The 27,874-nt window shown below is 43.0% G+C and overlaps 1 protein-coding gene across 2 annotated transcripts in view; it reads right to left on the bottom strand.

Moving 5' to 3' along the window:
- Clint1 (clathrin interactor 1) overlaps positions 1-27,874 on the bottom strand; it is a 62,874-nt gene that overhangs the window by 8,922 nt on the left and 26,078 nt on the right. For both annotated transcript variants that reach the window (XM_059270380.1, XM_059270381.1), the window contains exons 2-8: positions 16,591-16,695; positions 15,975-16,071; positions 13,827-13,935; positions 12,829-12,993; positions 9,466-9,643; positions 5,504-5,750; positions 4,482-4,551 (exon numbers count right to left, since the gene is read on the bottom strand). In XM_059270380.1, coding sequence (XP_059126363.1) covers positions 4,482-4,551; positions 5,504-5,750; positions 9,466-9,643; positions 12,829-12,993; positions 13,827-13,935; positions 15,975-16,071; positions 16,591-16,695 — 971 coding nt within the window. The remainder of the gene's footprint in view (positions 1-4,481; positions 4,552-5,503; positions 5,751-9,465; positions 9,644-12,828; positions 12,994-13,826; positions 13,936-15,974; positions 16,072-16,590; positions 16,696-27,874) is intronic.

Below are 27,874 nucleotides of genomic sequence, written 5' to 3'. Positions count from 1 at the left end.
GTGCCTTGGTTTCTACAAGACTTGAGGAAGGAACAGTGAGAATGGGCACATAAGCTCTCTGGCATGGGTCTGACCTTTTGTGATGCACCACAAAACCACCTTTAACTTTAAGAAGTGTTTCAGAAATTAAAACCCTGTTTCTTTAGGGGCAGGTTTCTCCTAGCAGGGAGGAGCATGGTGAGGCTCTCACAGCACAAGTGCCTATGTTCTAGCACTTCGGCATCACCTCTAAGGAAATATAGGGAAGACTCTCTCTAAGAGTCCTACATGAGGAAGGCCTGCTGCTTCTCAAAATGCCATTCCTGAAGATTCCCACATGAGAGCTATCATCATAAATGAATCATATCCTTCTGCCTTCCCAGGGCAGCAAGGAGGTTATTTACAATCACCAGCTGGGAACATGAATTTTCCAGAGCAATACTGGGAACAAGAAAAACATGGTCAGACAGTACTTAAACTACAAATGAAAGATTAAATAAAGAGTTGAATCCAAATGCATTACAAACTGCAGAGCTTTAATACATATAAAGTAAGTAACTAATGAAAAACTTCTAAATAATCAGTAAGAATGAATATCTCCACTAGAGAGAAAAAAAAGAAGCCTAGACCATCAATAGGCAAAGTCACAAGTGGCCTATAAAACACAATGTGCTACTCAAAACGAAGATTCTGCAAGGTGTAAATGGACTCTGCTGGGAACACAGAAGGATTTAGAAAACCTCAGGCTAAGAATCCTGAAATACAGAAAACAGATCATCAGGTTAAACACCTTACAGACAATGGTGTGAACACACTAAGTGCTGCTGAAAGAAAAGGTCAGGAGACGAGCTGTCCTCAACTAGAAGCCACCAAGCCTGCCACACACTAGATGCTGACGTCCATCTGACTGAATATGCACAAAGAACATTGGGGGAGGCGGCGTGCACCTATCACCGAGCACCGGGAGGCCAGTGTAGAGGGACCAGGTGTGCAGCCACTCTGGGCTGCACGGCAAAGCCTCATCTTGAAAACAAAGAATACGCACCAAAAATTTTTATAGCTACCTTTCTATATTTAATTGGGTATAAATCAGTTGTTTTCCACATTTAAAAAGCGAGCATAATCATCATCATCACCATCAGTGAAAAACTCACTAACAATAACTTTTAGTAAACTCAGCTTAAAGATAACATCCACTCAATGAAGCTGATGGCTGAGGCTGCCTCACAGAGCTTCCAATTCACAGAAAATGCAATTAGGTTCAAATGGTAGTGGAAAATTTGGACTTGACACATTTTGTTTACTTGAGAAAAGGAATTTAGATTATATTAAGTCCTATTAACACAGTTTTTTAGTTGTTCTGGTGACATGTTTCTCTCCACTATCAAGAGAAATACATCTTATGGAACAATAAGTTAAGACCTAAATTCCTTAATCACAGAGATACAAAGCCTACAGGGTAGACTCATACTAAAAGAGAAATGGAATGGTTTTAGCATTCTGTTTTTAGTTGGCTTAGTTTCTAATTTTAATACCAATTTTCTAGCACAGACTTAGGAAAATGCTCCCTTAGAAATGAGTTGTTGTGTAGGAGGCACAGAAACATCACCCTAGGAGACTGTAATGGAAGATCACAAGAGGAAACTTAGCGAAACAATCTCAAGAACAAGCTGACAGCCTAGGTTTTGCATGTGCAGTTTTAAATTTGGTCAGCTAGTCTACAGTGATTTTAGCAGACACTCTTCGTAAAATGCTAGCGTCGAAGATGTAAACACACACACACACACACACACACACACACACACACACACACACACACACACGGAAGGAGGCAGGGGAAGGACAGAGACCGTGACTGTGGCTAGTGCAGACACTCATCTAATGAGTGGTACAGATGTTGACTGCTTACCTCACCGTCTGTGGTACATTACAGGCATGGCAGTCCTATGGTAAGTACAGGACATCTGGCACATCCTTACACACTCTCATGTGAAAGTGCTAAGATTTAAACCTCATTTCCTTCTGTGGCAGAACTTCATTTAAGATCTATAGTTAAATATACTATTCAAACGGAATTATTAAAAAGTAATTCTGATGTCCAACCACGTTCAGCTGCTTTTGAGATAATATTAAGATACATTTTAAGGGCAAGAAACCTTCCAGATCTCATTTAAACCCTGCCTCAGTGTATTAACTGCTATTCGGATACAATTAGTCTACCATTTACAGCAGAGAAAAAAAACCACTTGAAGGTTTCTTTCTGCTCAAAGTAATCTTGGATCACAGAGGAGAACATCCCATCCACACAGATGACTTCTTAGTTAGTTAGTTCTTCTTTGACTGCTCTACAGATGCGCAAAGGGGCCTTTCAATATTTCATGCCAGGCAGTCCAAACTAATTGAAACTCGGTGACACTATATCTACATTCGATGGCTGTATGCTAACTACCAGTTCAACCTATAGTTCAAATCTTAAACATACAGAGACAGCGTATCAGTTGTTAAACAACCAAGGCAGCAGTTTACCACTGAGAGCACTGCAGTCTCACCAAGTTACAGTAATTTCAGGACCGTTAGAGAAGAGACTGGTAAGAAACTGAAGACTCTCAGAACTGGGTCAAACGAGATGTCTTGCAAGCTTATTCCCAGGCCAGTAATTTTATGACAGCAGGCAATAAAGAAGAGACAATAACTGGTGGTTCTATATTAATCACATGTACTAATCTATCAGTGAAAAGTAATTTGTACTGTGAACTTATGCTTAAAGCAAACAAGCAAGTTTAAAAACAATTTTGCTTTTGAGAATTATTACACACAATTTAGAAAACAGCTGCACTCTGCACATTAGTCCTGATCTACATTTTAATGTAATGAACTTTAAACAGCCTTAGAAAAGGTATCTTTAAAAAGCTAATTTTAAGTTGTTTTTACTTGGAGTACAGTAGTTTATTAAGACTATAATCATCAAGTGTAATTCTACGGTATCAATTTACTTGAAATCAATTTATTAGGAGTTACTCAAAATACAGCACAGGTTGGAGATCACAATGAAGATATCCTCCGTCTCATCCATGAGAAAGGACTGGTCTGCTGTTCAATGGGATGTTTTCCCCTTTCTCTCTCTTCTGACAGCTCTGCATATGCTGCCCAGGTTGCTCTGGAACTCCTTAGGCCAGGTGAGTCCCCCACCCCCCAACCTCTGCCTGCCAAGAATTGTAATTATAGGTATGTGCATTCCACCCTGGACAAACCCTCTTACAATATGCTTGATGGGGAGATATATACATATTCATATAATGTCCCCTTTCCTCCAAAGCACCCAGCATGTTTATAACTAGGTAATTACAGTCAATTACCGCCCTTTGACTAATGATTACTTCCACCATTTGACTTTTCCAAGAGCCTAAGAATTTCATTTTAAGCACCCAACCAGTGTCTGGGTCAGTAAATGCTTACTGACAGATTGAACAAGAAGGTAATGAACACAAGGCACATCTGCTTTGACAACCACAATGAAGGTTTAGGGAAAGCCACGAAAATGTGCAGAGTAACACATCTTTTTATGAAAAGAAATTTTAAAATGTCAATTTTAATGTAATTTTCACATCTGCAAATTGTTCTTAAGAGCTTAAAAATGCAAACTACAAAACCTTCAAAATCTTGGTGGAAAATTTCCTAAGTATATTAAACTCTGAAGGAGGAAGCAGTACGAAGTGGAAGCCCTGTAAGCTAAGACATGTTACGATGCTCTGAGGACATTACCATTCACTACTATTGCTGATTATCACAAACAAGGTATTTTCCCTCAAAGCACAAAGGTCAGGAAAAAAGTAGAAAGCCGAGTGAGACTTTTCAAAGAAAGCTTTGAGAAATGTGTGTATGTAGTATGTTAGATGTTAGATGAAAACAGCAATAGTAATAACCTCACAGAAAGACTCACAAAGGCTGTAGGCACTGAAGACAAAGGGAGAGGCTACCAAATGATCCTCTTCCCCGTCAGGCAGCTATGGAATTCCCTCCAAACAGCACCGAGTGCTCCTTAATGTCCTATCAGCAAATCCTGAAGTATCTTTTGCAGGACTGGAGAGACAGTCCAGAATCACACAAATGCTTGGCAACTGCTCTACCAATGAGCTATAGTCCCAGACCCCTTTCTAAATTTTATTTTGAGACAAAGTCTCTTTAGGTTGCCCAAGCTGGCCTTAAATTTGTAACCTTTGTTGCCATAGCCTCCTGAGTACCAGCAATTACAGCATAACCAGACTTGGTTATTTAGAGACAGGATCTCTCTATATAACCCTGGCTGTCCTGGTACCCACTATGTGAATCAGGTTGGCCTTGAACTCTGAGATCCACCTGCCTCTGCTTCCTAAGTGCTGGGATTAAAGGTGTGCACTACCATACCAGCTAGAATTTTTATTTTATTCCATCTTTCATATAACATTAAAAAGAAAATAGCAGAAACCACACAGTTGCTGGAAAGAAGCCAATGTGCAGCTTACCTGCTGACTGGCTGTTTCCATCAAACAGGTCCACGAGGTCCCCTGATGACTTGCTACTCGGCACTGACGGCTGAAACAGTGAACAGTCAGCTAGCTTACAAAGCACTCCAGCACCAACCCCCAGTTTGGACAGAAATTTTGTAATCATCTAAACAAGGCTAAACTTAGATTTCCAAAAGAAGTAACAGGCCTTGAATCCTTATAGAGGAAGAGCAAGCATCAATCACTCTCTATATAATAAGCATTGTGAGGTTCTAACACGTAAGTCTCTTTTCCCCTAGATAGGCTGCCCCCTCCCCCAGTCTTATACCATTTTATTAAGGAAATATGTATGTGTGTATGTCAATGGACACATGAGTGCAGGTGACACAGAGTACAGAAGGGAGGATTAGATCTCCTCCTGGAGCTGGAATACTGTAAGGTGGTTATGAGCTGCATGATGTGGGCCAGCAAAAGCAGTACACCATCTCTCTAGCTTCCACAATACACGGTCTTGCTATGTAGTCCAGGGTGGTACTGAACTCAATCTCATTGCCTTAGCTTCTCAAGTGCTGGAATTACAGGCATGTAAGACCAAACCAAGTTCTAATATCTGAATTTTAACTCTCCTTTCTTCATATTGCATTTCAATCTGGAAACCACTGCACTTCACACCCACCACGTTACAGCACCAGCCAGCTCTTTTATCATTTCTCCAAATATGCCCATGCTTTCCCTAGTGAATGTGGTTGAGACTGGTGATGCTGGAGGTATGAGATGGGTGCAGATGGGCTACACTGGGATTCACAACCTCCCTCTGTGAATGAGTGTAATTTCTACCTCATAGAAAAAGTCATTCAGCACTGGAAGAAGGTTCTTATCCCAAAGAGATCTCTTGTTATTAATGACTGAATAGGGCATGCCTGACGATCTATAACTGATGAAACTGACTGATGAAAAGGCCCCAGCTTACTAAGGCAGGAATTCTGAAAGCAGTTTACGAGAATAAGGCACACATGCTATGTAGACCCGTGTTGCCGCACCTTCACTGAAGACTGAGGCGTGTGGGTTGAAGCGTTCTGATCCGGGCTGGCTTTGTCCCCTGTGTAATGTGCTGCTGCTCCGAGATCAATGGTTTTGGAAGGGTTTGCTGTGCGCTTGTGCCGGGTTGTGGTGGTCTCCGTGGCCTGTGTGATATGGATGTGCTTCGTTGTCACCGTTTCCTCTTCGTCTTTGAATTCACCTTTGGGGGATCTGCCTCTTCTTGCTTTCTTTTCTTCATCGCTGTCGCTAAAAGATATTAAAAATGAAACAACATAATAAGACTTGGGAATACTGTAAGAAGGCGTCCTTAGTGATTTGAGTGAAAGAATTTCAAATGCACTAATTCCAAAACTCCACACTTTGACTGTTTGACAGGATCAACACAGTGTTATTTAGGCTGCTGAAAAATGATGCCTATGTATTAGGGAGGGGAAGACCGTGCACAATTTCCTTGTTAAGTCTAAAACACCCCTACAAAAGGGGAGGGGGAATTTTCAAAAATGTGCCTGAGCAAAAGAATGTCTAAACTACCTTAGTGTTTGTTACAGATTTAAAACTTAACTAGTAGATAAAATAGCAGCATGTCAGAACCAGCTGCTGGACCCTAGTATCTCAGGTAACACAACATTCAGTCTCAAAATATACTGTGCAAATGTCTACAATTTCATTTCTTCTTTTTTTAAACATTATTACCAACTTTCTTAAAAGACAGAGGGTCATGCAGTCTTAGATGGTCTCTATCTCACCATATAGCCAAAGATGAGTATGAACTCCTGATCTTTCTGCTTCCACCTCCCAAGTTGGGGTTAAAGGCTGTGATGCCATACCAAGCTTTTACAGCTCTATTTTAAGAGCTCAGTTTGTTAGCGATTCTCATGCACTAATTTAAGGAACATAATGAAGAGCGACTAAGGTGAGGTGTGGGGTGCACCGTGGTAACCCTAACCCTAACACTTGGGAGGCAAGTCAGGAGCTTAAGGTTATCCTTGGCTATACAAGGAGTTTGAAGCCAGCCTGGGCTACTAGAGACTGCCTGGGATGGAAGTAAACAACAAAACTTCAATGGTCAGCTTAAAGCAATATGCCCTGCCAACTGTCCCCTGAAAAAGAATACAAATATGAAACAATCTTTTTTGTAACTGTTCTTCATTTTGCTACTCTGTTACATCACATTACCTGTCAAATGTGCGTTGTAGGAACTTAGTTATAGTTAAAATATTTCTGAAACAATTATTTTACTCATGTTAACACTGCAAGTCAACCAATCAAAACCCTCACAAAAGCAAACCCTAGAAAGCAGGAAACCAGGATTTTCATCTGTGGGGAATGAAGAGTCGACTCTAATATCAAGCCATCGAGTTTTTGTCTGGGTGCAAGCAGGAGGGAGGAAGAGAGCGCCATGAGAACCCAAAATAAGTTCCATTACCTATATTGCTTAATTGTAGAGTAGGCAGTTTAATTTGTAAATATCCTGGAGCAAAACGCTTGGATTTCTCCCTTGAACTACGACTGTTACTGATGAAATGTAACTGTAATCTAAAGCAACCACAACTTAAACACAAGTCAAGGATCAAAGAGCACATGGGCTGGCAAGAGGGCTGGGGATAAAGCTCGGAAGAAAGGTGGAAAGAGAGAACCAACTCCACAAGTGGTCCTCTGACCTCCTATGTTCCATGGCATGTGTGCACTCACATCATACACATTCATAGTAAAAAAAAAATGAATGAAAAAAAGGAAGAATGGCTTCCCACACAGAGCAAAAGAGTTTTAAATATATATTTTTAAACAGAAGGACCTTAAGGAACATACAAGTTCTGTTAAATACAAATAAAGCAAACAACAATCAAATGACCTCAAGGTTATATCAATAACCTTGTAAGTAAAACTGATGTTTGACATCTAATTTTATTTCAATGCAAGATAATACATTTCGAACATCCGAGAATTCCTGACTCTACTAATGAATTAACAGACATGATTCTGGTCACACACAACTCTGTCTAAAATATACTGTTTTCTCACCAGTACTCTTAAAATGCAATGTACCTGGTATTTTAGACCTTTAAACCCGAATACCCTGGATCAAAGGTGTAGGAACTCTTGGTCCACCCCGCCTCAGTGGGAATGTGACCAATAGCACCACCCAGGCCAGAACCACCCAGGCAAACATGAGAGGCAAAAAAGAGCAGAGACCAAGGAAGAGAAACAACCCCCCCCCCCACTCCCCACTCCCTTCCCCTGAGGACGGGAGGTCAGGAGGAAGAAACAGTATGAGATTACACATCACTATATCACTAAGACCCTACCTTGCTTCCACTTCAGAAACAGCAACAAGATATACAGCTGCTATGTTTTTCAAGTCAGATAAAAAACTTATACACAGGCCATAAGAGCCTGTGTATAAAATTAATAAGTGAAGATAGGAGAGTACTCAGACACTGTTTCTCAAAGTTCGGTGTTTAGAATTAAAACATGCAGGTCTTTGGGAAAAAGCAGAATGCATCTATTACTGACATAAACTCTGTCCCTTCGAAGACCATGTTCCTACAAGTCTTGAAAAGGGCATTCTAGAGATTTGATGACTCTGGAAAGACACTGAAAACACATTAGAAGCTGCTATTTTAAAACCTACTTCAAAATCAGATTATGGTTTTATCTGAACTTCATTTCTATGACACCCTAAACCAAAGTACTATGAATTTATGGGTAGGAAAAAAAAGCAAACACCAAACAAAAACCTCATTTTACACAGGTCTACACAGTCTGGACGGGCCTCTGTTCACTTCTACTGTCTGATCTAAGTTCAATATAATCACCCACATCAGAAAATAATGTCTGTAAATGCGGGCTGTACTACAACTCCAGGTGCCAACTGCACAGGATTCTTCTGGTCATGTGGGCATGGGATGGTAATGCAATGTCTCAGGTAGTTAAACTTCAGCCCTTAACTTTCTCTAAAACTTAGTGTGCAGATGTCATTTCCCTGACATTGTTTTAGACCATGAAACCATATTGTGCACAAATGTAAAATGATGAATAAGAATATTATTAGGGATAAAAAATGTCAGGGCAAGACTAAGATACCTGAGGAAAAATGCAGAAACAGGAGCAGATCACTATAGAAGCAGACAGGTGTGAACAGTGTGGAAGAAGTGTTAACATCAACACCACCGTCCTGACCTAGTGTCAAGAAACACGGTTTTTATGTGGAGATGACTAGCAACTTCATGAACGGTTCTCTATTCTTTGTACAGGGCATTTCCAGGAAGTTGACATTACTGGAGAATACAGCACATTCACCAAATTTCACATCAATACTGGTTTTCAGTTAACAAATGTATCAAATTAACACAATTATCTTGAAACTTGGGCAAAGGAGAGGGAATATGTAGCAGCTTTCTGTACTTTAGGACCAAGTTTCATGTGTCCTTAAGACTCCTCTAAGCTGGGTGGTGGTACATGCTTGTAATTCCAGCACTAGAGAGAGAGGCAGGCAGATCTCTGTGAGTTCCAGGACAGCCTGGTCTACAGAGCAAGTTCCAGGACAGCCAGAGGTGTTACACAGAGCAACCCTGTCTCGAAAAACCAAAAAAAAAGCTAAACTTCACATAGCAGGAATACCTCAAAATAAGACCAAAGCAGGGGCTGGAGAGGTGGCTCAGAGGTTAAGAGCACTGACTGCTCTTCCAGAGGTCCTGAGTTCAATTCCCAGCAACCACACGGTGGCTCACAACGATCTATAATGAGATCTCGCGCCCTCTTCTGACCTGCAGTCATACATGCTGTATACATAATAAATAAATAAATCTTTAAAAAAAAAAATCCTAAAAAAAAAAAAAAAAAAGAAGAAAAAGAAGAATCTAAGCATGAAAAAAAAAAAAAAAAAGACCAAAGCGAAGCCAACAGCTGCATAAAGGCCACCCCCCTCCAGGGAGCCTGAGCGGCAGTGAAGGCAGCATACCTGCAGCGTTCTGGAGAGTCCTCCCGGTCTTTCCTCCGAAACTTGCTGATGGTGTCGTCGATTGTGCTTCCGATCTTATCGCTCAGCTCACCTAACTTATCACTGAACGGAAAAGCGCTCTTGTTTTTATCCCACTCTTCATCCCATTTGGACTTGGGTTCAGGATCGTATCTTTCATCTGTGTGAATAATAAAGAAACAACTAAGGATATTAAGTTTGGAAAGCTCCACAGTCCTTCCTTCTGAAGACTTTCTCATAAAACATTATTTTTAAGAGAAAACAGAAATCTCCCACAGTGCCACACAAGCATGGCATGGTGCAGCACATGCCAATCATTGTCAGGACCGCAGATTCCAAAGCTTTCCTTTTTGGGGACTTCACAGCCTTCCTGGGTGGCAGCAGTCAGGAAGCCCCTGAACCTGTTGTAGAGCGGGAGTGGAAACACCAAATACACACTACACAAGCACGAGACTTCTCGTTTTCAGAAGTCATTTAATGAATCATATTTCATTCTCGTCTCAATGGTGTGTCATTTTTAGAAAACTATGAGCCAACAACAGTGTCTTACACAAACAGAAAGGGAAGCTAGGTGTTGTGGCACAGGCCTGTAATCCCGACATTCAGGAGACGGGCAAGGAGAGCGCAATTCTAGGACAGCCCGGGCTACAGCACAACAGGACTTACTTCCAACAAACCAACAACAAAGAAAGGCCGGGGGGGGTGGGGGGGGGGTGGGGTGGGGGGGGGCCCTGAAGGAGCGGGAGAAGGAACGTGCAAAGACATGGAGGCAAGAGGCTGTACTCTAGACCACTCCAGACTGAACTGAGTGATCACTCGAGACCAAGAGTTCAAGGCCATCAGTGAAATACAACACCTTCTCAAAAACAGATGAAAGAGGAAGGATGGACAGACGGAAGAAAGGAAATCTTAACTGACTGAGCAACCAACCAACCTACTCTAAAAACACTATTTCCCTAAAGGAACTCGAGTCTGACTTCTGTGACTCAATTAGCTAAGAGGATCCCATTCTTTGGTACCAAACTAGAAACACTGTTAACTGAATGGATTTTAAGGCCTGGGAAAGAAATCCGTAATTTCCATAAAAAGAATGTTAACCTTCCAAACCTGCGCACTTTAGAACTACAAGAGTGTCTGTCCAGCAGCTCTGAGCCGTGAGGACCCGTCAGAGTGAGGAACACACCTGGGGAACCTCTGCATGAATCTGGAGCAAAGAAAAGATCACAGTGACGCAAACACAAACACCACCATCTGCACCGGGGCTTGTCTGGAGCTCGATGGGAATTATGGGCACCAACAGAAACCACCCATTTCCATCTCCAAATTTAACTTAGAAAGTGAAACTGGGATATAGAGATACCACGTGAGGTTTGAAAAAACAGAAATGATACAAATGGAGGCAGGTTGCGAAGTGACAAGAAAGGGCAACGAGAAACCGAACCACCAAGGACAGCAAAAGGGAACTTCTACTCGGACCCTGTTTCCAGGGTGTGATGGCATAGATGCCCTTCGGGAAAGTTCTGAAACATATTCTGCTCAACTGCCTGCTAGAAGCTCAAGGTTAAATTTTACAGTAAGTGTGTAAGGATTTTAGTATGTGTCATAGGAGCTGGGAACACAGTTCTGAGAAGGTCCAGGTCACATGAAGCCAAGGGTTCAAACCCAAATGCTGCAGAATGAATAAATGAAAGAATGGATGAAGGTCACCACCTAATGTCAGAAGTAAAAACCACACAAAACAGCTAAAGCTGTTGAGAAATTCAAAAACCATTAATAAAAACAAAGACTATTAATGCAAATGCAGGCTATTCACTCCACTGTAACACAAGCTGAACCAGCCCACTGTGACTCTGTCTGCAAAGTCACTCAACTTTGAGTTATCAGCTACAGTTCCATACTGCGCTGGTAACGAAAGGGAATCAAGCACAGGGAAGGAGGAAGTAAGTTACAAGTGGCAATTAAGTGATTCGAAAAAGCCAAGGAACAAAAGGACTACTTGGACAAATCCAAAGCCTTTCACGCTCTTAGAGAAGCTACTCCAAAACCTAAGTGTTTACTGAAGAGACATACATTCAATCGATTCACGGCCTGGCTTTTATGTGATGTATGAGATAAGAAAGGCTGTTTTCCTGCTGTTAGAAACAACTCTTAATACTAACTAAATGCAATATTTTTTCTTTGAGAGCAGGTAAGCAAAGGAACAGAAGAGTGAAGATATTTTACAGGAAATCACAAAATGATAGATTTTATTTTATTTTTGAGACAAGGTTCACTATATATCCCTGGCTGGCTTGGAACTCCATATGTCAACCAGGCTGGCTTCGAACTCACGGAGATCTACCTAGTGTCTAGTGTCATGGTGTCTAGTGTACACCACCATGCCTGACAATAAGAAATGTCTTTTTACCCATATTCACAACCTCAACAGAATCCAAATGTAAACAAAGTCAGACACAGGTGCAGGAGCTGGAGAGCCTCACCAAGCGAATGCTAAGGCTACTTATAGCACGGGCCTGCACATGCACACACTGGCCAGGCATTGCCACAGCTCACAGAAGACAGGACAGGCCCAAGAGACATGCTATCCAAAAGAACTTACATGTACCTCAAGCACCCAATGCACTATTTTTACATTAAGAATAAACATTAGAAACAAACGTTCAAGTTGCTTTCTGGGAGGGAGAGGTGGATGGACAGAGAAACTGGGTCTTGCTGTGTGGCCAGGACTAGTCTCAAACTTACTGTCCTGCTTCTGCCTCCCAAGCGCTAAGATTGCAGGTGTGCACTCCTACACCTGGCTTCCAACTGCTCTTCACTGTGTTATGAACAACAAAGAAAGGAACACAAGAAGAGCTGACAATATGGTCAGCCATATTTTCCTGCGCTATACATTGCATAATTAAGGGCAGGAAACTGAGGCTTCATGGACTTAAAGAAACATACATGTTTGGAACTACAGCTAAACTGGTTTTGAACTAGAAAGATCAACCTCATGATTAAACTGGAAACTGTTAGAGGAGCTTGCTTCTCTAAGAATGCCAATCCTAAGAGGAGGGTGTGCGCCTCTTTGTTCTCTGGTTAACTCAAAATGTTTGCACTTATCTAACTAGCCAACATCAGCCAAACCCTATTTTTTTGGATCCACAATAAAAACAAAAGGATTCCGAAGATCCGGGCAAACAGGAGTCAAAATATTACATGTATTTTAGAATTCTGTGTATTCCTGGAAAAAGAAAAAAAGCATTTTTTTTTCTTTTCTTTTTTTGGTATTTCAATGCCTCTTAAAATACACCCAAGGCTAAGGAAGCGGAGGCCCCGGTGGCCACGGCCGGCCCTGATACTCACTGTATCTGAATCCGCCAACGCTGTCAGAGGAGACCCCAACATACTTGTCTTTGTTCTTCTTTGCTTTCTTTCGCTCTTCTCGAAGCCTGTCATCATCCTGCGCGAATTCAACCAGTTCCTTTACTTTCTGTCGAATGTTTATACCTTGATCCTTGCCATGCTCATCTTGAGGACAGGAAAGGAGAAAGCAAACTATAAGACCTCTCTTAGTGTGCACCAAACTGTTTCAGAAAAGAATAGAAATAAAAACAGCTACAAAAATAACTTCCAATTTGACTTGATGACCCTAGACAACAGAACTAGACAAGATCAATCCAGGATCTACTGAAAGGTTTACAAATGGTGACATACGGAATGCATAGAGCTGAAAAGTGTTTTCTATTGTATTTTAACGCTTTTTGTATTTAACAAATAAAAAAGGAACCACTCATTTTTAACATTCTGAAGGCCTAGAAGCACCCCAAGTATCTTGATTTCCCCAAGTTTGGGAACACTAGCTAGGACTTAGTGTGGCTAAACCCTGACGTTTTACAGTCATTATAACTAAGGCAAGCTACAAAATGAAACGCTAGCCGTCCTCTGCCGTGTTCACATTCAGAACACACTCTGGCCTCGCTGTCGAGGCCCAGTAAATACTATGTGGAGGGAGGGGGCCCAGCTTCAAACAGATGTGTGTGTTTTGGAGCTCTAACCTTCTCTTCCCACATGATTAAAGCTATTCCTTTATGGACACCACAGGGGACCAGTCTCCAGTGCATATTTTAATATAAACCCAACACTCATGTTGTGTTGGTTCTGTTGTTATTAGCCAGTCCTTTCTGCAAGCTCCTGTCTTCACTAATTAATACTCTAGGGCCCCACGCCTTGGATTCTGCACTCGTCACACAACCAGCAAGAGTCACATGCTAATTAGAGCAGAGAAGCTTCCAAGCTGGTTCAGGTGACTGACAACCCCAACTACTGTTTTAATTTGCTTATGAGGGTTTTCTATTGCTCACCTACAAAGTGGTAATTTTCCAGGGATCGCAAATCATAAATGTGTTCTCTGGCGCTTGTAACAACTCGCTCCGATCCATTTCTTATGAGGTAAGCTAGGAGCAGCAACGACTGTGGAAACATAAAGCACCAAATGACTTCATGGAAAAAGCTCTGGAAGAGCTTTGGTACACAGCTAAACACAAACACAAAACTCCAACCTACTAGATGGAAAAACTTCATGGTAGTGGTCAGGAGTATGTCCTTCTCTTTCTGCTAGACCAAAATACAGTTTGAACTTCAACCTGAAGTTCCTCTGATATCTAGTACAATATATAATTCCAAACTATTGTGGCGACTTCAAATCAAGATTTAAAAGAACAAACCAACCCAGTAATTCTGACACTCAACACTAAGGGTATGATTCAAATGAACCACAGGATTTGGGGGATGGTCTAGCTTTGACTGTAGGCATTACAGAGCTGAAATACTAGGAATTTGAGCAGAGTGTTCTGTCACTACAGGACCCTGCACCATTGTCCTCAGATAAAAATTTCATTCTGATGCTAATGAGTTTTCAAAAAAAAAAAAGACAATAAAAAAAACTGAGCGTTTCAGAAAACTTGGCTAACACGTCAACTTCAAGGGTACTAAGGGGCATGGCTTGTCGTGCCGTGCCGTGCTGACCGGGCGCTGTATTAGGCAGCGGTGATGCTTGCAGTTTTGTGAACACAGTAGGAACTCCTCATCGCTTTCCCACTGGAACTTCATTTCCCAGTGACTCATGTCTGAGGGTCTCTGCAGGGTGGCGAAACCAAGAGTACACACAGACTTGCATCTTACTAGGAGCTGAGTTTTGGGGGTTGGTTTTGAGACAGGGTCTTACCGCAGCCCAGATAGCCTCTAGCTCACAGTAATGCTCCTGCCTCAGCCTCCTAAGTGCTGAGGTTATAACCCTGTGCCACCATACTCAGATTTCCTAATTTTTTTTGAAAAAGTAGTACAACAATATTTAAAAGCCCTCATTTTAGAAAAATTTATACAATTTATAGAAACACCAGAGAATATTTTAGGAACCAAACATCATAAAAAACAGAATTTGTTGGACATAATGGCACATGCCTTTAATTCTAGTACTTGGGAGGCAGAGGCAGACAGATCTCTATGAGTTCAAGGCCAACCAGGGCTACACAGAGAGAAACCTTGTTGTTCCCCGTCCCACCCCAAAATTCACAGAATGGGGAAGGGTGGATAAAGTACTCACCACGCAAACCCGGGAACAGAAGCTCAGATCCCCATCACCCACACAAAAAGCTGGGCAGTCCTGGCTGCCACCTGCAATCCTAGTGCTCAGGAGACAGGGGTCCCATGGCAAGCTGGCTACACTAGCTGAGTCAGAAAGCTCTGAGTTCAGTGAGGCCCTGCTCAGAAGATAATGTGGAAGGCCTGAGGAAGACACAGGAGGCAAAGCTCTGGCCTCCACACACATTCAAGTGCACTCATGCACACCACTCATACACACTCAACAACAACACAAACCTCCGGCTAAAACAGGTTTTTAATCCCGAGAGCCGAAATATCTCGTCTCCAGGGTGAGTACTGCTTTGGCATGCAGCATGTTAGCATAAATCCTATTTGACACACAGCATGCTTTGGAAATAAATTTTGAGGAGCAGGAAAACATGGTGAAAGAGGAAGACCATGGCCTTGTTTTAGAAATACAGAATCAAAATGAAAGGAATCTGACAACAAGTACGTTCACAGAGGAGAATGTCCGGAAGTCGACTACTTCACAGTCGCAGCCAGTACACTGTGTTGTCCTGACTGTCATGATACTACAATTACAATTTTACACGGCAGTGACAGACGTGAGACTGGTCTACATCTCAAATGCTCATGGAGTAAACATGCAGATGACTAGAGGTTCGATACTCAGAAGCATCCAAACAATGGAGTAGGAAAAAACTGAAGAAATAATAAAAATCTTCAATATTTAAAAGAACACAAGCATGCAAAACCTCTGTAGTATGAGGAGCTGCTTATGACGGAATACAGAAAGCAGCCCCAGCCACAGCCACCTCTCGCGTGTCTCGGGAAAGTCTAGGACTTAGAGGACGTGGACAATAGCCACTTCGACGCTGTCAACACTCACTCCGTGGCTCCCACCGTACCTTATAAACTCTTCTCCAATTCTTTTTGTTGTCTTTTAGCATTCGGGACCAAAGCATGTTCATAAGTTCCGGGAACTGTTCGTACATAAAGGTAGCCCTGAAAGAAAGGCATTTATTTCCTTAAGCATTTGTAGTAGGTTAACTTTGACAGTAGATGGCAGGCTTGCTCTAGGTCCTCCAGACTGCCCAACTAGCTTACAAAACAAGCCTAATCAATTTTAATGACATTCCTCCTAAAATACGCCTCCTCTTATTTTGTGCAGCACATCTGTAAGGCCAGGAATTACTGTGCCATTCTGCAAGCTTTTCATTCATGGCCTCAGTGCCCCACATTATCACCAAGAAAAACTTTTGTAACTTTTACTTCAAATATTTTATATATATTCTTCAAAATTTGCATGAAAACTATAGTGAGCCTCTAAACTTGACTGACACATTTTTAAAAGCTAATTGTTAATGGGAATGGAATCTACATAGAACTCTCCACACTATGATCAAAATGGATTATGCAGAATGTATGGTTGTAGTTAAACAGTTTAAAACTGAAAGCAAACTTCATTTTCTGTGTAAAGACACTTGGATTCTTTCTGCACTGTTGAGTCAAATTACCACTTACTTGGCAATCTCTCCCATGAGCTGCCCAGAAGGTCCCCAAGGATCATCATTCGTTGCTTCTCGAACTTTAGACTCAATCTCTGAATAATTCATAACCACATTGGTGCTGTAGAGGAAAAAAAATGCACGTGTGTGCGCACACACACATACATATAGATACACAAAGATTAGCATCAAAACTGCACAATACATGAAAACTTAATCACGACACTAGGGTTATGTCCTAATGAGCTATGGGGTGGGGTGGAGGGCAGCTCTGTGCACAGGCCACCCCAAGGACACCATATTACAGGATTACGCTATCCTAAGAAGATTTTAGCTTTCAAGAATACAGAAGAGAGATTCCGTCAGCCTCGGATCAAATCTCAAAGACAACTGAACATGCTAGAGTCTATCATGGAACCTAGACGTCAGTTTTCTCCCCAGCCATGCTTTACGAGAGTTCAGTTTCCTGGTTACAGGAATTCTACTCTCCTACACTAGATTATAGGGGACTCTGATCTATGTGACATTTAAAAAAGAAATGATATGAAGATAAGATTCTACAACTGTTTAAAACTATTACCAACATTTTCTTATAAACCCCTGTTTTTCTCTATCTAACAAACTGTTACTAGACAGTTACTGTAAAGGCCACACCTTTACTGGCTACATAATATTTTCTTGGGAAACTGTATTTAGCTTTTCCTTCAGACTTCCAGTTTGTTGACAAGAATATGGGAGTCAGAAAGACCGGACTCCAATCCCATTTTGTGCTCTTTGGTAAACTGTTCTGTCTTCATCTCAGTCTGCTCAACTGTACCTCAGGAAGAGGTTATATACCTCAAAGGACAGCACAGCAAACAGTGCTGAGCTTGGTGTGGGACATATGGGAAGTGCTCAGGAAACGCTAGGTCTAACTATGGAACAGAATAACCATCTTATAGCAATAATGCTTTCAAAGGGTAAGACACGAGGCAGCAAAATAGTCCATTTTCTGAGAACACTGCATCATGTGTATAGGATCTGAAGGAAGAAAAGCCATAAAAATGTGACACCATGTAGTGCTCATTTGGTGTCTGTAGATCAACATGGAAATTCAAATCTTCCACTCAAAATAAAAACTTAGAATTAATGAATACAATCAGATTTGGACAGCTACTACTCATATACCCTCCTCTCTTTTGCTATGTGGCTTCCCCCTCCCAATTTAACTTTTTTATTGATTCTTTGTAGACTTCACATCATGCCTCTCAATCCCACTCATCTCCCCATCCCTTCCCATCCACCCTCTACCCTTACCACCTCCCCACAGGATAAAACAAAATAAAATTTAAAAGAGAAGAAAAAAAAAAAGAAAAATCTCATCCTGCAAGCTGGTGCGTGATAGAGTAAGTCACACAGTATACCTTTTGGTATGTATCATTACTTGCAAGTGTTCTTTGCAATGAGTCATTGGTCTGGTTGAGGCCTCTGGTTTCTGCTACACCATAGATACTGGGCCCTCACTGGGGCTCCTCTTAGACATCCTGTTGTTGTCCTGTGTGATGGAGATCCTGCAGCTTTGGGTCTGCAGGGCTGGCCCCTTATGTGCTCCAGCAGAGCAATGATGGGGTAGATGGTGGGAAGGATCAACTCATAGCCCTGGTTCTAGGTCTGGGTAGTTGCTGGGTTGGTCAGGCCGCCAACTCTCCCTCATCCTCAAAACCAAGGTGAACTCTCTGGCACCTGGTTGGCTAGCTCACCTTATGCAGTAAGCAGCAAGGGGTGGGGCTAGTTCTCCCACTCACCTGTGCCCCTCCCCCCCAACTCCCATCAATGGTGTCTGCTCTACTGTGCTGCCCAGGTGAGGTGCAGGCCCAGCTCTTCCACTGGGATGACCCAAGGGCCAACTCTCACATCTGCTACAGGCAGGGAGGGGCAAAGGGGAAGGGGAAGCATCTCTCCTCTGCCCGCTATGTGGCTTTTTAAAAAAATCATCAAAAAGTTGTTTTCTAAGTCTAGCAGTGGTGGCACATGTCTTTAATCCCGGCACTCAGGAGGCAAAGGCAGGCAGATCTCTGAGTTTGAGGCCAGCCTGGTCTACAGACTGAGTTCCAGGACAGCCAGGGCTACATAGAGAAATCTTGTCTCAAAAAACAAAACAAAACAAAGAGTTGTTTTCTAAATAAGGAAGGATTGAAGTTGCTACTCAGACCTTTTAAACCATTCACTCCTTCAAGTACTTTAGCTTAGGTGAGACACCACTAAACAGATCCATGTCAGAACTTAGTCACACACACATCCGACTGGTCAAGTCACTGAACACTGTGCTGGCTTCTAGATGGACACCCAGAGCACTGCTCTACCAGGAAAACTGAAATCCTCCGGTGTTCTCTTAAATCCTGGGACACTTGTTCCGAGAGCACTGACTCCTGTGATAGCGTGACCATAAGTTATCTAGAACACTACTCTCCTTGAGAGCCCACAACTCCTGCTGCCCTTGAAGACTATTAACGGATTTTCCTAACTCCAGTGATGATTCTGTTGATAACAATTTATGAATAAACAGCAGTGTCCCTCTTCTCCTTAATTTTATCAACAACAGAAAAACAACAACAACAACAACAACAACAAAAAGAGAAAACAAAGGCAAGCCAGACAGAACCAGATCTGCAATGTAAGATGATACAAAACAATAGATTTTACACCACTTTTGTTTATCGTGGTGGCTGAAGACTGCATGGTTGTGGGTAGTTAAAAGCATCCAACTGCAGCTGGGAAAAGGAACAATACCCATTAGCATCATAATCCACCTTGCATTGGTTACAGGGGTTTCCACTCAAAGACGAAGGAGCGTGCTGCATTCGGGCACGTGAACTATTTTCAGAGTGTTCAGCAGTGCTGAGGTTTTCACAACACTACTTTCCTTGTTCAAGCTACAAAGGCCTGTGGGTCAAATGAGAGCCCTTCAAAGGCTCTTAGCTGAAGGCCTGTATACTGGAGTGGTGTGTGCTTAGGAGAGGTAGCAAAGGGCCAGCAATTTAAGAATTTCCTCATTTCCTTAGCTCAAAAACAATGGGAGCCATTAAAATATACTGTTGGTTATGAAAGACATCCACAGAAGGATCTTATGCCGTTACTGTGACAGTGAAAACCTAATACTTCCACAAGAACATTGTTTTAAAGCTCTTTTCCAATAAAACAGCGGCTGCTTTCAGAAATGAGCAAGAATGAAGCTTTTTTAAGTTTCACTAACTCAGAAACAACTGTAACTAAAACAAAACAAAGAACACTATGTAGTTCAGCCTCACTCCATAACATTTAAAAGCATCAATTTCTAAAAAGGTAAAAATAACATGTTGACTCTTCGTTACTTGAATGGTCTCAATTACTTGGACATATTCTTAACATCAGTAACTTTTTAAAAGTGGAAACAACTCCCTTCAAAAATAAAAATTAAAAACAACTTTACTTCCAGGCAGCTTACTTCAAAATCTCCCTGGGACTGACAGAGACATAGGTCCCTGACTACTTCCTGGGACTGACAGACAGAGACATAGGTCCCTGACTACTTCCTGGGACTGACAGACAGAGACATAGGTCCCTGACTACTTCCTGGGACTGACAGAGACATAGGTCCCTGACTACTCCCTGGGACTGACAGAGACATAGGTCCCTGACTACTTCCTGGGACTGACAGAGGCATAGGTCCCTGACTACTTCCTGGGACTGACAGAGACATAGGTCCCTGACTACTTCCTGGGACTGACAGAGACATAGGTCCCTGACTACTTCCTGGGACTGACAGAGACATAGGTCCCTGACTACTTCAGTCGCTAGAGGGGGCCCTCTCATCAGTGTTTGAACACACAAACTCTAGAGAAAGGTCTGAATTTGGCTAAGCTCAAGAGGGGAACAGCAGCTTCCCAGGACCTGGGCAACTGTCAATCAAGTAGTTTCTGTGCCTGTAGAAATCTGAACCCAAACTCTGGACTTACAAAGCTCTTACTAGAGGCAAAAAGAGCAGGGCAAGTATCAGCACCATCCTTTGAAGAATACGAGTCTGCAGACAGTGGCCCCACTCTTCATTCCCCATTTCCCCCTTACTTGACCACCTGATAAAGAGTAAAACACCATGTTATGTTCCCTGCTTAGTCAGTGCCAGGTTAGAGAGGCAGAACTACCACAGGAAACACTCACACAGGGCTTCTGCTTATAGCCAATGCTGCTTCTGATCCATGTTCAGAAAAACCATCAGGGAAAAGGAGTGGCAACAACAAAACCTGGCATACTCCCATGCTGATATTCTGTAAGGTATTTTCAAGAACATGCTTTATCAAAAAATACACACCAAGAAAAAGGATAGAAAAAACTCAGGACCAACTGTGAATGAATGACCAATGTGGTACCAAGTACTTTTATCACTCTCTCTCTCTTTTTCAAATTGGGGTCAAATGGGTTTGTAGCTTCACAGGGCATCATCCTTTTAGTCTAAGCTTACAGCTTTGCTCACCCCAAGATCATGAAATACTGAGACCTCTACATGTGTTTTGTCATATTCAAGTGTACAAGTTTAAGACAGAAAGCCAGAAACAGACCCAATAACTTAGATCCAAGCAAGTTTCAAATAATAGTATTTTCGTTATACTGTCTCAGATTTTCCCAATTCATCCCCATGAACATTATTTCACTCTAACAAAGGGAAACTAAAAAACGCTACTAAAATGCACATCAAATTCTGTGTCACAGTTGGCAACATTTTAACTATTATAGGTTAGAGACATCAGGATGAGCAAGAGGGATAATGCCTGCACTTCCAATGTTCTTTTTCCTGGATAAGTGCTGCAAAGCAGCAACCGAAGTATGTCTACCCAGTGTTATACAGTGTACCACTGCACAGACTGAAATACCTATAACTGGAAAAATAGTTTTAAAAGAGGAACTGAGAATTAAGTCTACATCTAAGTCACCTCTTAAAACATCTATGCCAGAAGAACTTCAAAAGGACAATTTGATAAGGAAGTTTTGTGTTAACAGTTATGCTCCCTGATAAATATCAATGTTAGGCTGGGTCACACTCCTGCAACATCCACACTTTGGAGACAGAGGCAGCAGGATCAGGATCAATACAGCAGCCTGGGCTGTGCTGTAACACTGTGCCTCAGAAAAAGTCCTTAAGTGTTAATTAACACAAGAAGACATCAAGTACAGGCACTGTATTGCTCAAAGAACGCAATGTTGAAATCACCTTTAAAGACACGTTCAGTTACCAAGTTGTTTTTTAGCATCTATTAAATACAAAGTGTCTGATAAAGAAGAAAAAAATGGGAGCTAGAAAGATGGCTCAAAGGTTAATAGCACTTTCTGCTCTTGTAGAGGACCAGAGTTCAGTTTCCAGCACTCGTGTTGGGCAGTCTACTCACCAAGCTCCTCTAACTCCAGCTACAGGGGACCTGATACTTTTTTGACTTTTTGAGGCACTAAGACACACATATAAATAAATAATCTTTCTTTTAAAAAAAAAAGAGCTAAAAGTAAACTGTCTCCTCTCTTACCCATGTACTCTCTCTGTCTGTGTCATACACGGAGGTCAGAGCACAACGTGCAGAAGCAGGCTCCTCTTTCCACCAGGGTCCCTAACAATCACCGCAAGGGAGAAAAAAGGTACGGGCAGAACAAAGCCCTAACATACCTGACAGACGAGGACTGTGTGCCTTCAGAGATCCCGGGAGTGGGCTGGGAATACTGCTATCTTCTCAGAACAGGGTGGCCAATACTCACAGCCACCTGCATTCTTATTTGTCAAAACATGCCATTTTTGTGGGCAGAACACTTCACTCCCTGACTCCACAGAGCCGCCACAACCCCATGTGTGTGTGTCTGTGGAAGCATACTCACTGAGGCCAGAAGAGGGCACTGGATCCTGGAGTGCTCTCAACAGCTAAGAACCATTCTCAGGCCCCAGAGGCGACTTTGAGACAGTTTCCCCAAGGCCCCCAGGTTAGAGGTCACCCTGAGCTGTGAGGTGGAACACAGTAAGAGGCTGGGCTAAGTGCCTTGTTCTCAACCACACACAGCAGATCTGGGTCATTTATATAGAAGTATAAACTATGTTTTTGCTACAAACTTTCCAGTTTGTTAAAAATGAAAACTTTGAACAGAAAGTCTAATAAGAAACTACTGTGCTTTAGAATTCATCACAGAGGCAAATGCAGTGTCAAAGAATCATCTGTTAATTTAGCTGATGCGGACGTGAACTGATGTTACCACCTAATACTTTCTCTTCTGGTTCTAAACTGTCTTTCTGTACAACTCCCAAGAGTAAAACATAAGCACTCCCAGATGGACATGCTGACCCATGTCGGTCATTCCAGCACCTACAAGGGTCCCAGGTTGAGAAGGCAGCCTGGACTATGCACTGTAAGATGCTGTCTTGAAGGAGGAAGGGACAGGAAGCATTCTAAAACCTGGAATTTAAATGTGTGAGTTAAAGAAGTATTTGTTCCCCTGCTTAAACCATCACATACCTCACACTCCAGGAAAATTCCCACTAGTCCATGTCAGTGTGGAGGAGGCAACACTAACCAAAGCCATGTATACATTTCTGAGATTCATAAAAACCAGTTTATTCATTTCTCAGTCTAAAGCTGTCCTAAAATGTAACTAGAAGCCTGTTTCCACAAGGCACCAACTTTCTGACTGCTGCTAAGGGTGATTTACTCTGGCAAGTTTTCAGGAAAACCCTTGAGTAATTTATGAAATGGATGTGCAAAGAAAATGACATGAACGGGACAAGCCAAGAAAAATACCCTGGTGTCAGCCACTAAACCCTGAGCTGTAGGAAGAAGCCATTTCCTTTCCTTACACTCCAGGGTGAGCAGCACTAAGCAAAACAAGCTACCCAACAGCAGCCCATTCTCAGACTTCACATGGGCCTTGGCTCCAGGAACTACTCCACACACAAGACCTCAGTAAAAGAAGATACCGTACACGTATGTGTTTTCATCGAGCTACTTCGCCACTGACAGGCATTTTGTGTAAGAGCAGAGCAATATAGATTTACTCCATCAGTGACTCAGTAAGTTACTAAGTGTGAATTTGTCTCTGGTGGGTACCTACTGTTAGGATCTCTAAACAAAAATCACTGGCATGCCTCGGTTTCTTCATTTAAAAAGTCCCCATATGTCACTATTATGGTGACCAAACAACATGTGCGGGCAGTTAGCCGAGTTCTGATATCACTTCCTGTTTTTAGGTTGAGTTTTTTAACCCTAGATATAACTTTGTATGGACTGACTATGAAACACTCTACTGGCTCATGTGTCACCAGCCTAGCCCTGCTGCTGGCAGTTTTCTAGGAGGTTCTGCAAACTACAGGAGCTAAGGTCTCTCTGGAAGAAGTCAGTCACTGGGAAAGGTCCTGTCTCTACTGGCTGCTTTATGTGAACCTCTGTACCCCACCTCCTTGCCACAATGGCCTGGCACTCCTGAGACCATGAGCCCAAGAGCCCTTTCCTGTCTGGGCTGCCTGTCAGATAACTGGTCACAAACACAGAGAAACTGATATGAAGTCCCTCATCAGGAGGGCCAGAATACATGCGAATCCTGACTGTCTCAAAGACATAAATGATTAGCAGAGAGCTGGGGAGATGGTTCTCTGTTCTCTCAGAGGGCTCTCCAGCACCCTCTTGCAGCAACTCACAACTACTTGTAACTCGTGCTACCGACATCCTCTTTTGGACTCAGGAGGCAACTACACTCACACCCACAGCATATACAGGCGTGTATCCACATAACCCAAAGTGAAACTCAATTAAAAAAATAATAGCCGGGCAGTGGTGGCGCACACCTTTAATCCCAGCACTCGGGAGGCAGAGCCAAGCGGATCTCTGTGAGTTCGAGGCCAGCCTAGGCTACCAAGTGAGTCCCAGGAAAGGCGCAAAGCTACACAGAGAAACCCTGTCTCGAAAAATCAAATAATAATATAATAATAATAATAATAATAATAATAATAATAATAATTAGCAGAAGCTGGGAGTGTGATTTGGTGGTACAACACAAGATCCTGGGTTCAATCCCTACCACCAAAACTAACCAACACCCTAAGTATTAGGATTCTGAGCTCTTAAAAACATCCAAACCAATGTCCATGTAAGTAATTATGCCATGTGGTGTGTGGCTGAATAAGGGGTTTTAGAAGTGCCAGAAAAGCCCGTTTCCTTTCCAAAGACATAAATTATACTAGGAAATATCTGGATAGTCACTGGGTCTTACTGGTTTGGGAGGAACTCTGCCCACTTCCTAGGAGGAGTACTGCTCTTATGACTTGGGTAAACGTACAGAATAGCCATCACCACAGAGCTGTCTCATTGCAGCAGTCCGCTGGCTCAAACGCCATTACAAGATGGCGCTGGTTTCCTGTTTATCCCGAATGCTAACGTGTCGCTCTCCCGCCCGATAGTACTGACCAATCAGCTTACCGCCCAAGCTCCGCCCCCAGAACCTGCATATAAGCCAGCTTGCCCCGGCGCCCGGGGCCCTCCTCCCGTACCAGCTCTCCCGAGAAGCCATAACCGAGCAGCGTTCAATAAAACCGTGATAGAGGAAGAATCTTGGAGTCGTGTCTTGCTTCCCCGCTGGTCGGGGCGCGCCGCAACTGGTGCCGAAACCCGGGAAACTTCGGACCTTGCGAACGACTCGGAGGAGGGCCGAAGATTCAGAACCTCACACGGGAACGGTGAGTACTCATAAGGTATGACTGACGCCTATGACACCAATCTTGCCTTTTTGTTGGACTTTTTCCCGTTGATAATTTTTGTGTGGGTTATCTTGGTGATTGGGTGCTGCTTTTGGCTGCGCTGCCACCGCGCGGAGGAAACTTGTTTGTGTTGCTGTGAGCGAAACGAAAGTAAAGTTTGTGTTGCTGCGAGCGAAACGAAAGTAAAGCTCCTTAGTGGGGACAGTCTTTCGTTAGCTCGTTGTTTTCTTTGAGTAAACCTGGTGTAGAGAAATCAGTTTCAAAGATGGGGAACTTTGACTCACATATTGAGTTTTTTGTCAAACCTGTGAAGGAATTACTGGGTGCAAGGGATATTAATGTTTCCTCCGGTTCTATAAAAAGGGCGCTTAAAGAGATAGATCAACATGCGCCATGGTTCGCGGTATCCGGTGATCTCACGATGAGTTCCTGGGAAAAGCTAGGAAAAGATTTAGAAAAACACAAACAAGATCTAGGAAAAGCCACCTTGCCTTTTTGGAGATTGGTGAAATCTTGTCTGGATGAGGAAAAGGCACAGGAAGCAGTAGCAAAGGGGAGAAAGGCTATGGCAGAATGGCAGGATAGTCAGTCCGAAACCGGTAAGGAAACAGAAGCTAGCAAAGAAAATTCTAAACGTAAAGAAAATAAAAGAGAAAAGAAGAAACAAAAATTACAACATACAGAAAGGGAACCTTCAGCACCAGCGTACCTATGGTCGGAGCTGGCCGCTATTAATTTGTCTGATTCTGACTCAGAGTTAGATACTGAGGATGAGATAGACCTAGAAAGGGAGGCTGCGGGGTATGAGCGTGAAAGCTATGGCCCAGGGCCCGGAGCCGAGCTATCACGACCACCGCCCTTCGCTCCTAACTCACAAGTGAGTACAGGAAGCTGCGCAGGAAGTCATCGCATTCCTCCCAAAACCTGGACTAAACTAGCAAATGCTTTCCCGGTGTTCGAAGACCCAAACACACAGGTCAGGTCTCATGAGCCTGTATCTTACAAGATGTTAAAAGATCTAGTACAAGCAGTTCAGACCTATGGCCCAACTGCCCATTATCCTCTGTCTATTTTAGACAGAATAGCTAAGGATGTTTTGACTCCGGCAGACTATCAGGAAGTTGGAAGGGCAGCTTTACCCCCTGGTACTTATCTAGAATGGAGGTCTCTGGTCACAGACCATGCCCAAATTCAGGCCCGGCGTAATGCACAAAATGGCCAGCCAGCCTGGACGGCGGATATGTTGTTGGGTCAAGGACAATGGGTAAATAACCAGATAAACTTCCCCATTGAAATTTACAATCAAGTGAAAGAGATACACGTATCCGCCTGGAAAAAACTGGTCAGAAAAGGAGAAGTGAGTGGAAACCTTACTAAGATCATTCAAGGACCAAATGAGCCTTTTGCTGATTTCGTAGCCCGGATGCTTGATGCTGCGGGAAAAATTTTTGGGGATATGGAAACAGCTCTCCCCTTAACGCAGCAACTTATTTATGAACAATGTACAAAGGAGTGCAGACGGGCTATCACGCCCTGGAAACAGAAGGGGCTTGAGGCTTGGTTGAAAGCATGTAGGGAGATAGGGGGCCCTCTCACCAATGCTGGCCTCGCTGCAGCAGTTATGACAGCTGTCAACCGAGGAAGTGGCTCTAAAGGAAAATGTTATAATTGCGGAAAGCCAGGACATCTAAAGAAAGAGTGTCGGTCTCCTTCAGGAGGAAACCAACAGAGGATGCCAGGCACCTGTCCCCGATGCAAAAAGGGAAAACATTGGGCAAATGAATGTAGATCAGTGAAAGATGTTAATGGGCAGCCCCTCCAGCCGATGTTCCCTGCGGTCTCAAAAAACGGATCACGGGGCCCGCGACCCCGGGGCCCGAAAGTGTTCGGGGCTATTCAGAACGAGGCATCGGGGGAATTCCCCCCGCCTCCCTCCAATCAGGGCAAAGAGCCACGTCAGCAGCCGCAGGGTTGGACTTGTGTGCCGCCTCCTCAATGGTACTGACTCCTTCTATGGGGGTGCAGGCCATTGATACTGATCTTATGAATCCATTAAATAAAAATGAGGTGGGCCTTATAATTGGGAGATCAGGTAGTTCCATTAGAGGATTGATGGTTTTGCCAGGTGTTATTGACCCTGATTACCAGGGGAAAATCAAGATTATGTGCTGGTCTCCCAAGGGATTGTTTTCAATTGCTCCAGGAGACCGCATAGCTCAGATGTTGGTTCTCCCCTCTCATCATTCTAGATTTCCAGCTTCTGATAGGGAACGAGGCCTTAATGGGTTTGGATCTACAGGGAAAAATGCCTTCATGCTTGCCATGGGTTTGGATCAGAGACCTACGTTAGAATTAATAATAGAGGGAAGGCGATTCCTTGGATTATTGGATACAGGAGCTGACCGGAGTGTCATAAGACAGGAAGAGTGGCCCTCAAAGTGGCCACTTACTATCGCCTCCCAGTCCCTTCAAGGCTTAGGATACCAAGAAACACCTAGCATGAGCGCTAAGGAGCTTACTTGGCGCTCAGAAGAACAAGAAGGAAAGTTCCAGCCTTTCGTTGTAT

Source organism: Peromyscus eremicus, chromosome 8a, assembly GCF_949786415.1.
Source record: "Peromyscus eremicus chromosome 8a, PerEre_H2_v1, whole genome shotgun sequence".
In the NCBI taxonomy this organism is placed as follows: domain Eukaryota; kingdom Metazoa; phylum Chordata; class Mammalia; order Rodentia; family Cricetidae; genus Peromyscus; species Peromyscus eremicus.
Note: the sequence above shows the minus strand (reverse complement) of the source record. Positions and strands in the feature narration are given on the sequence as shown.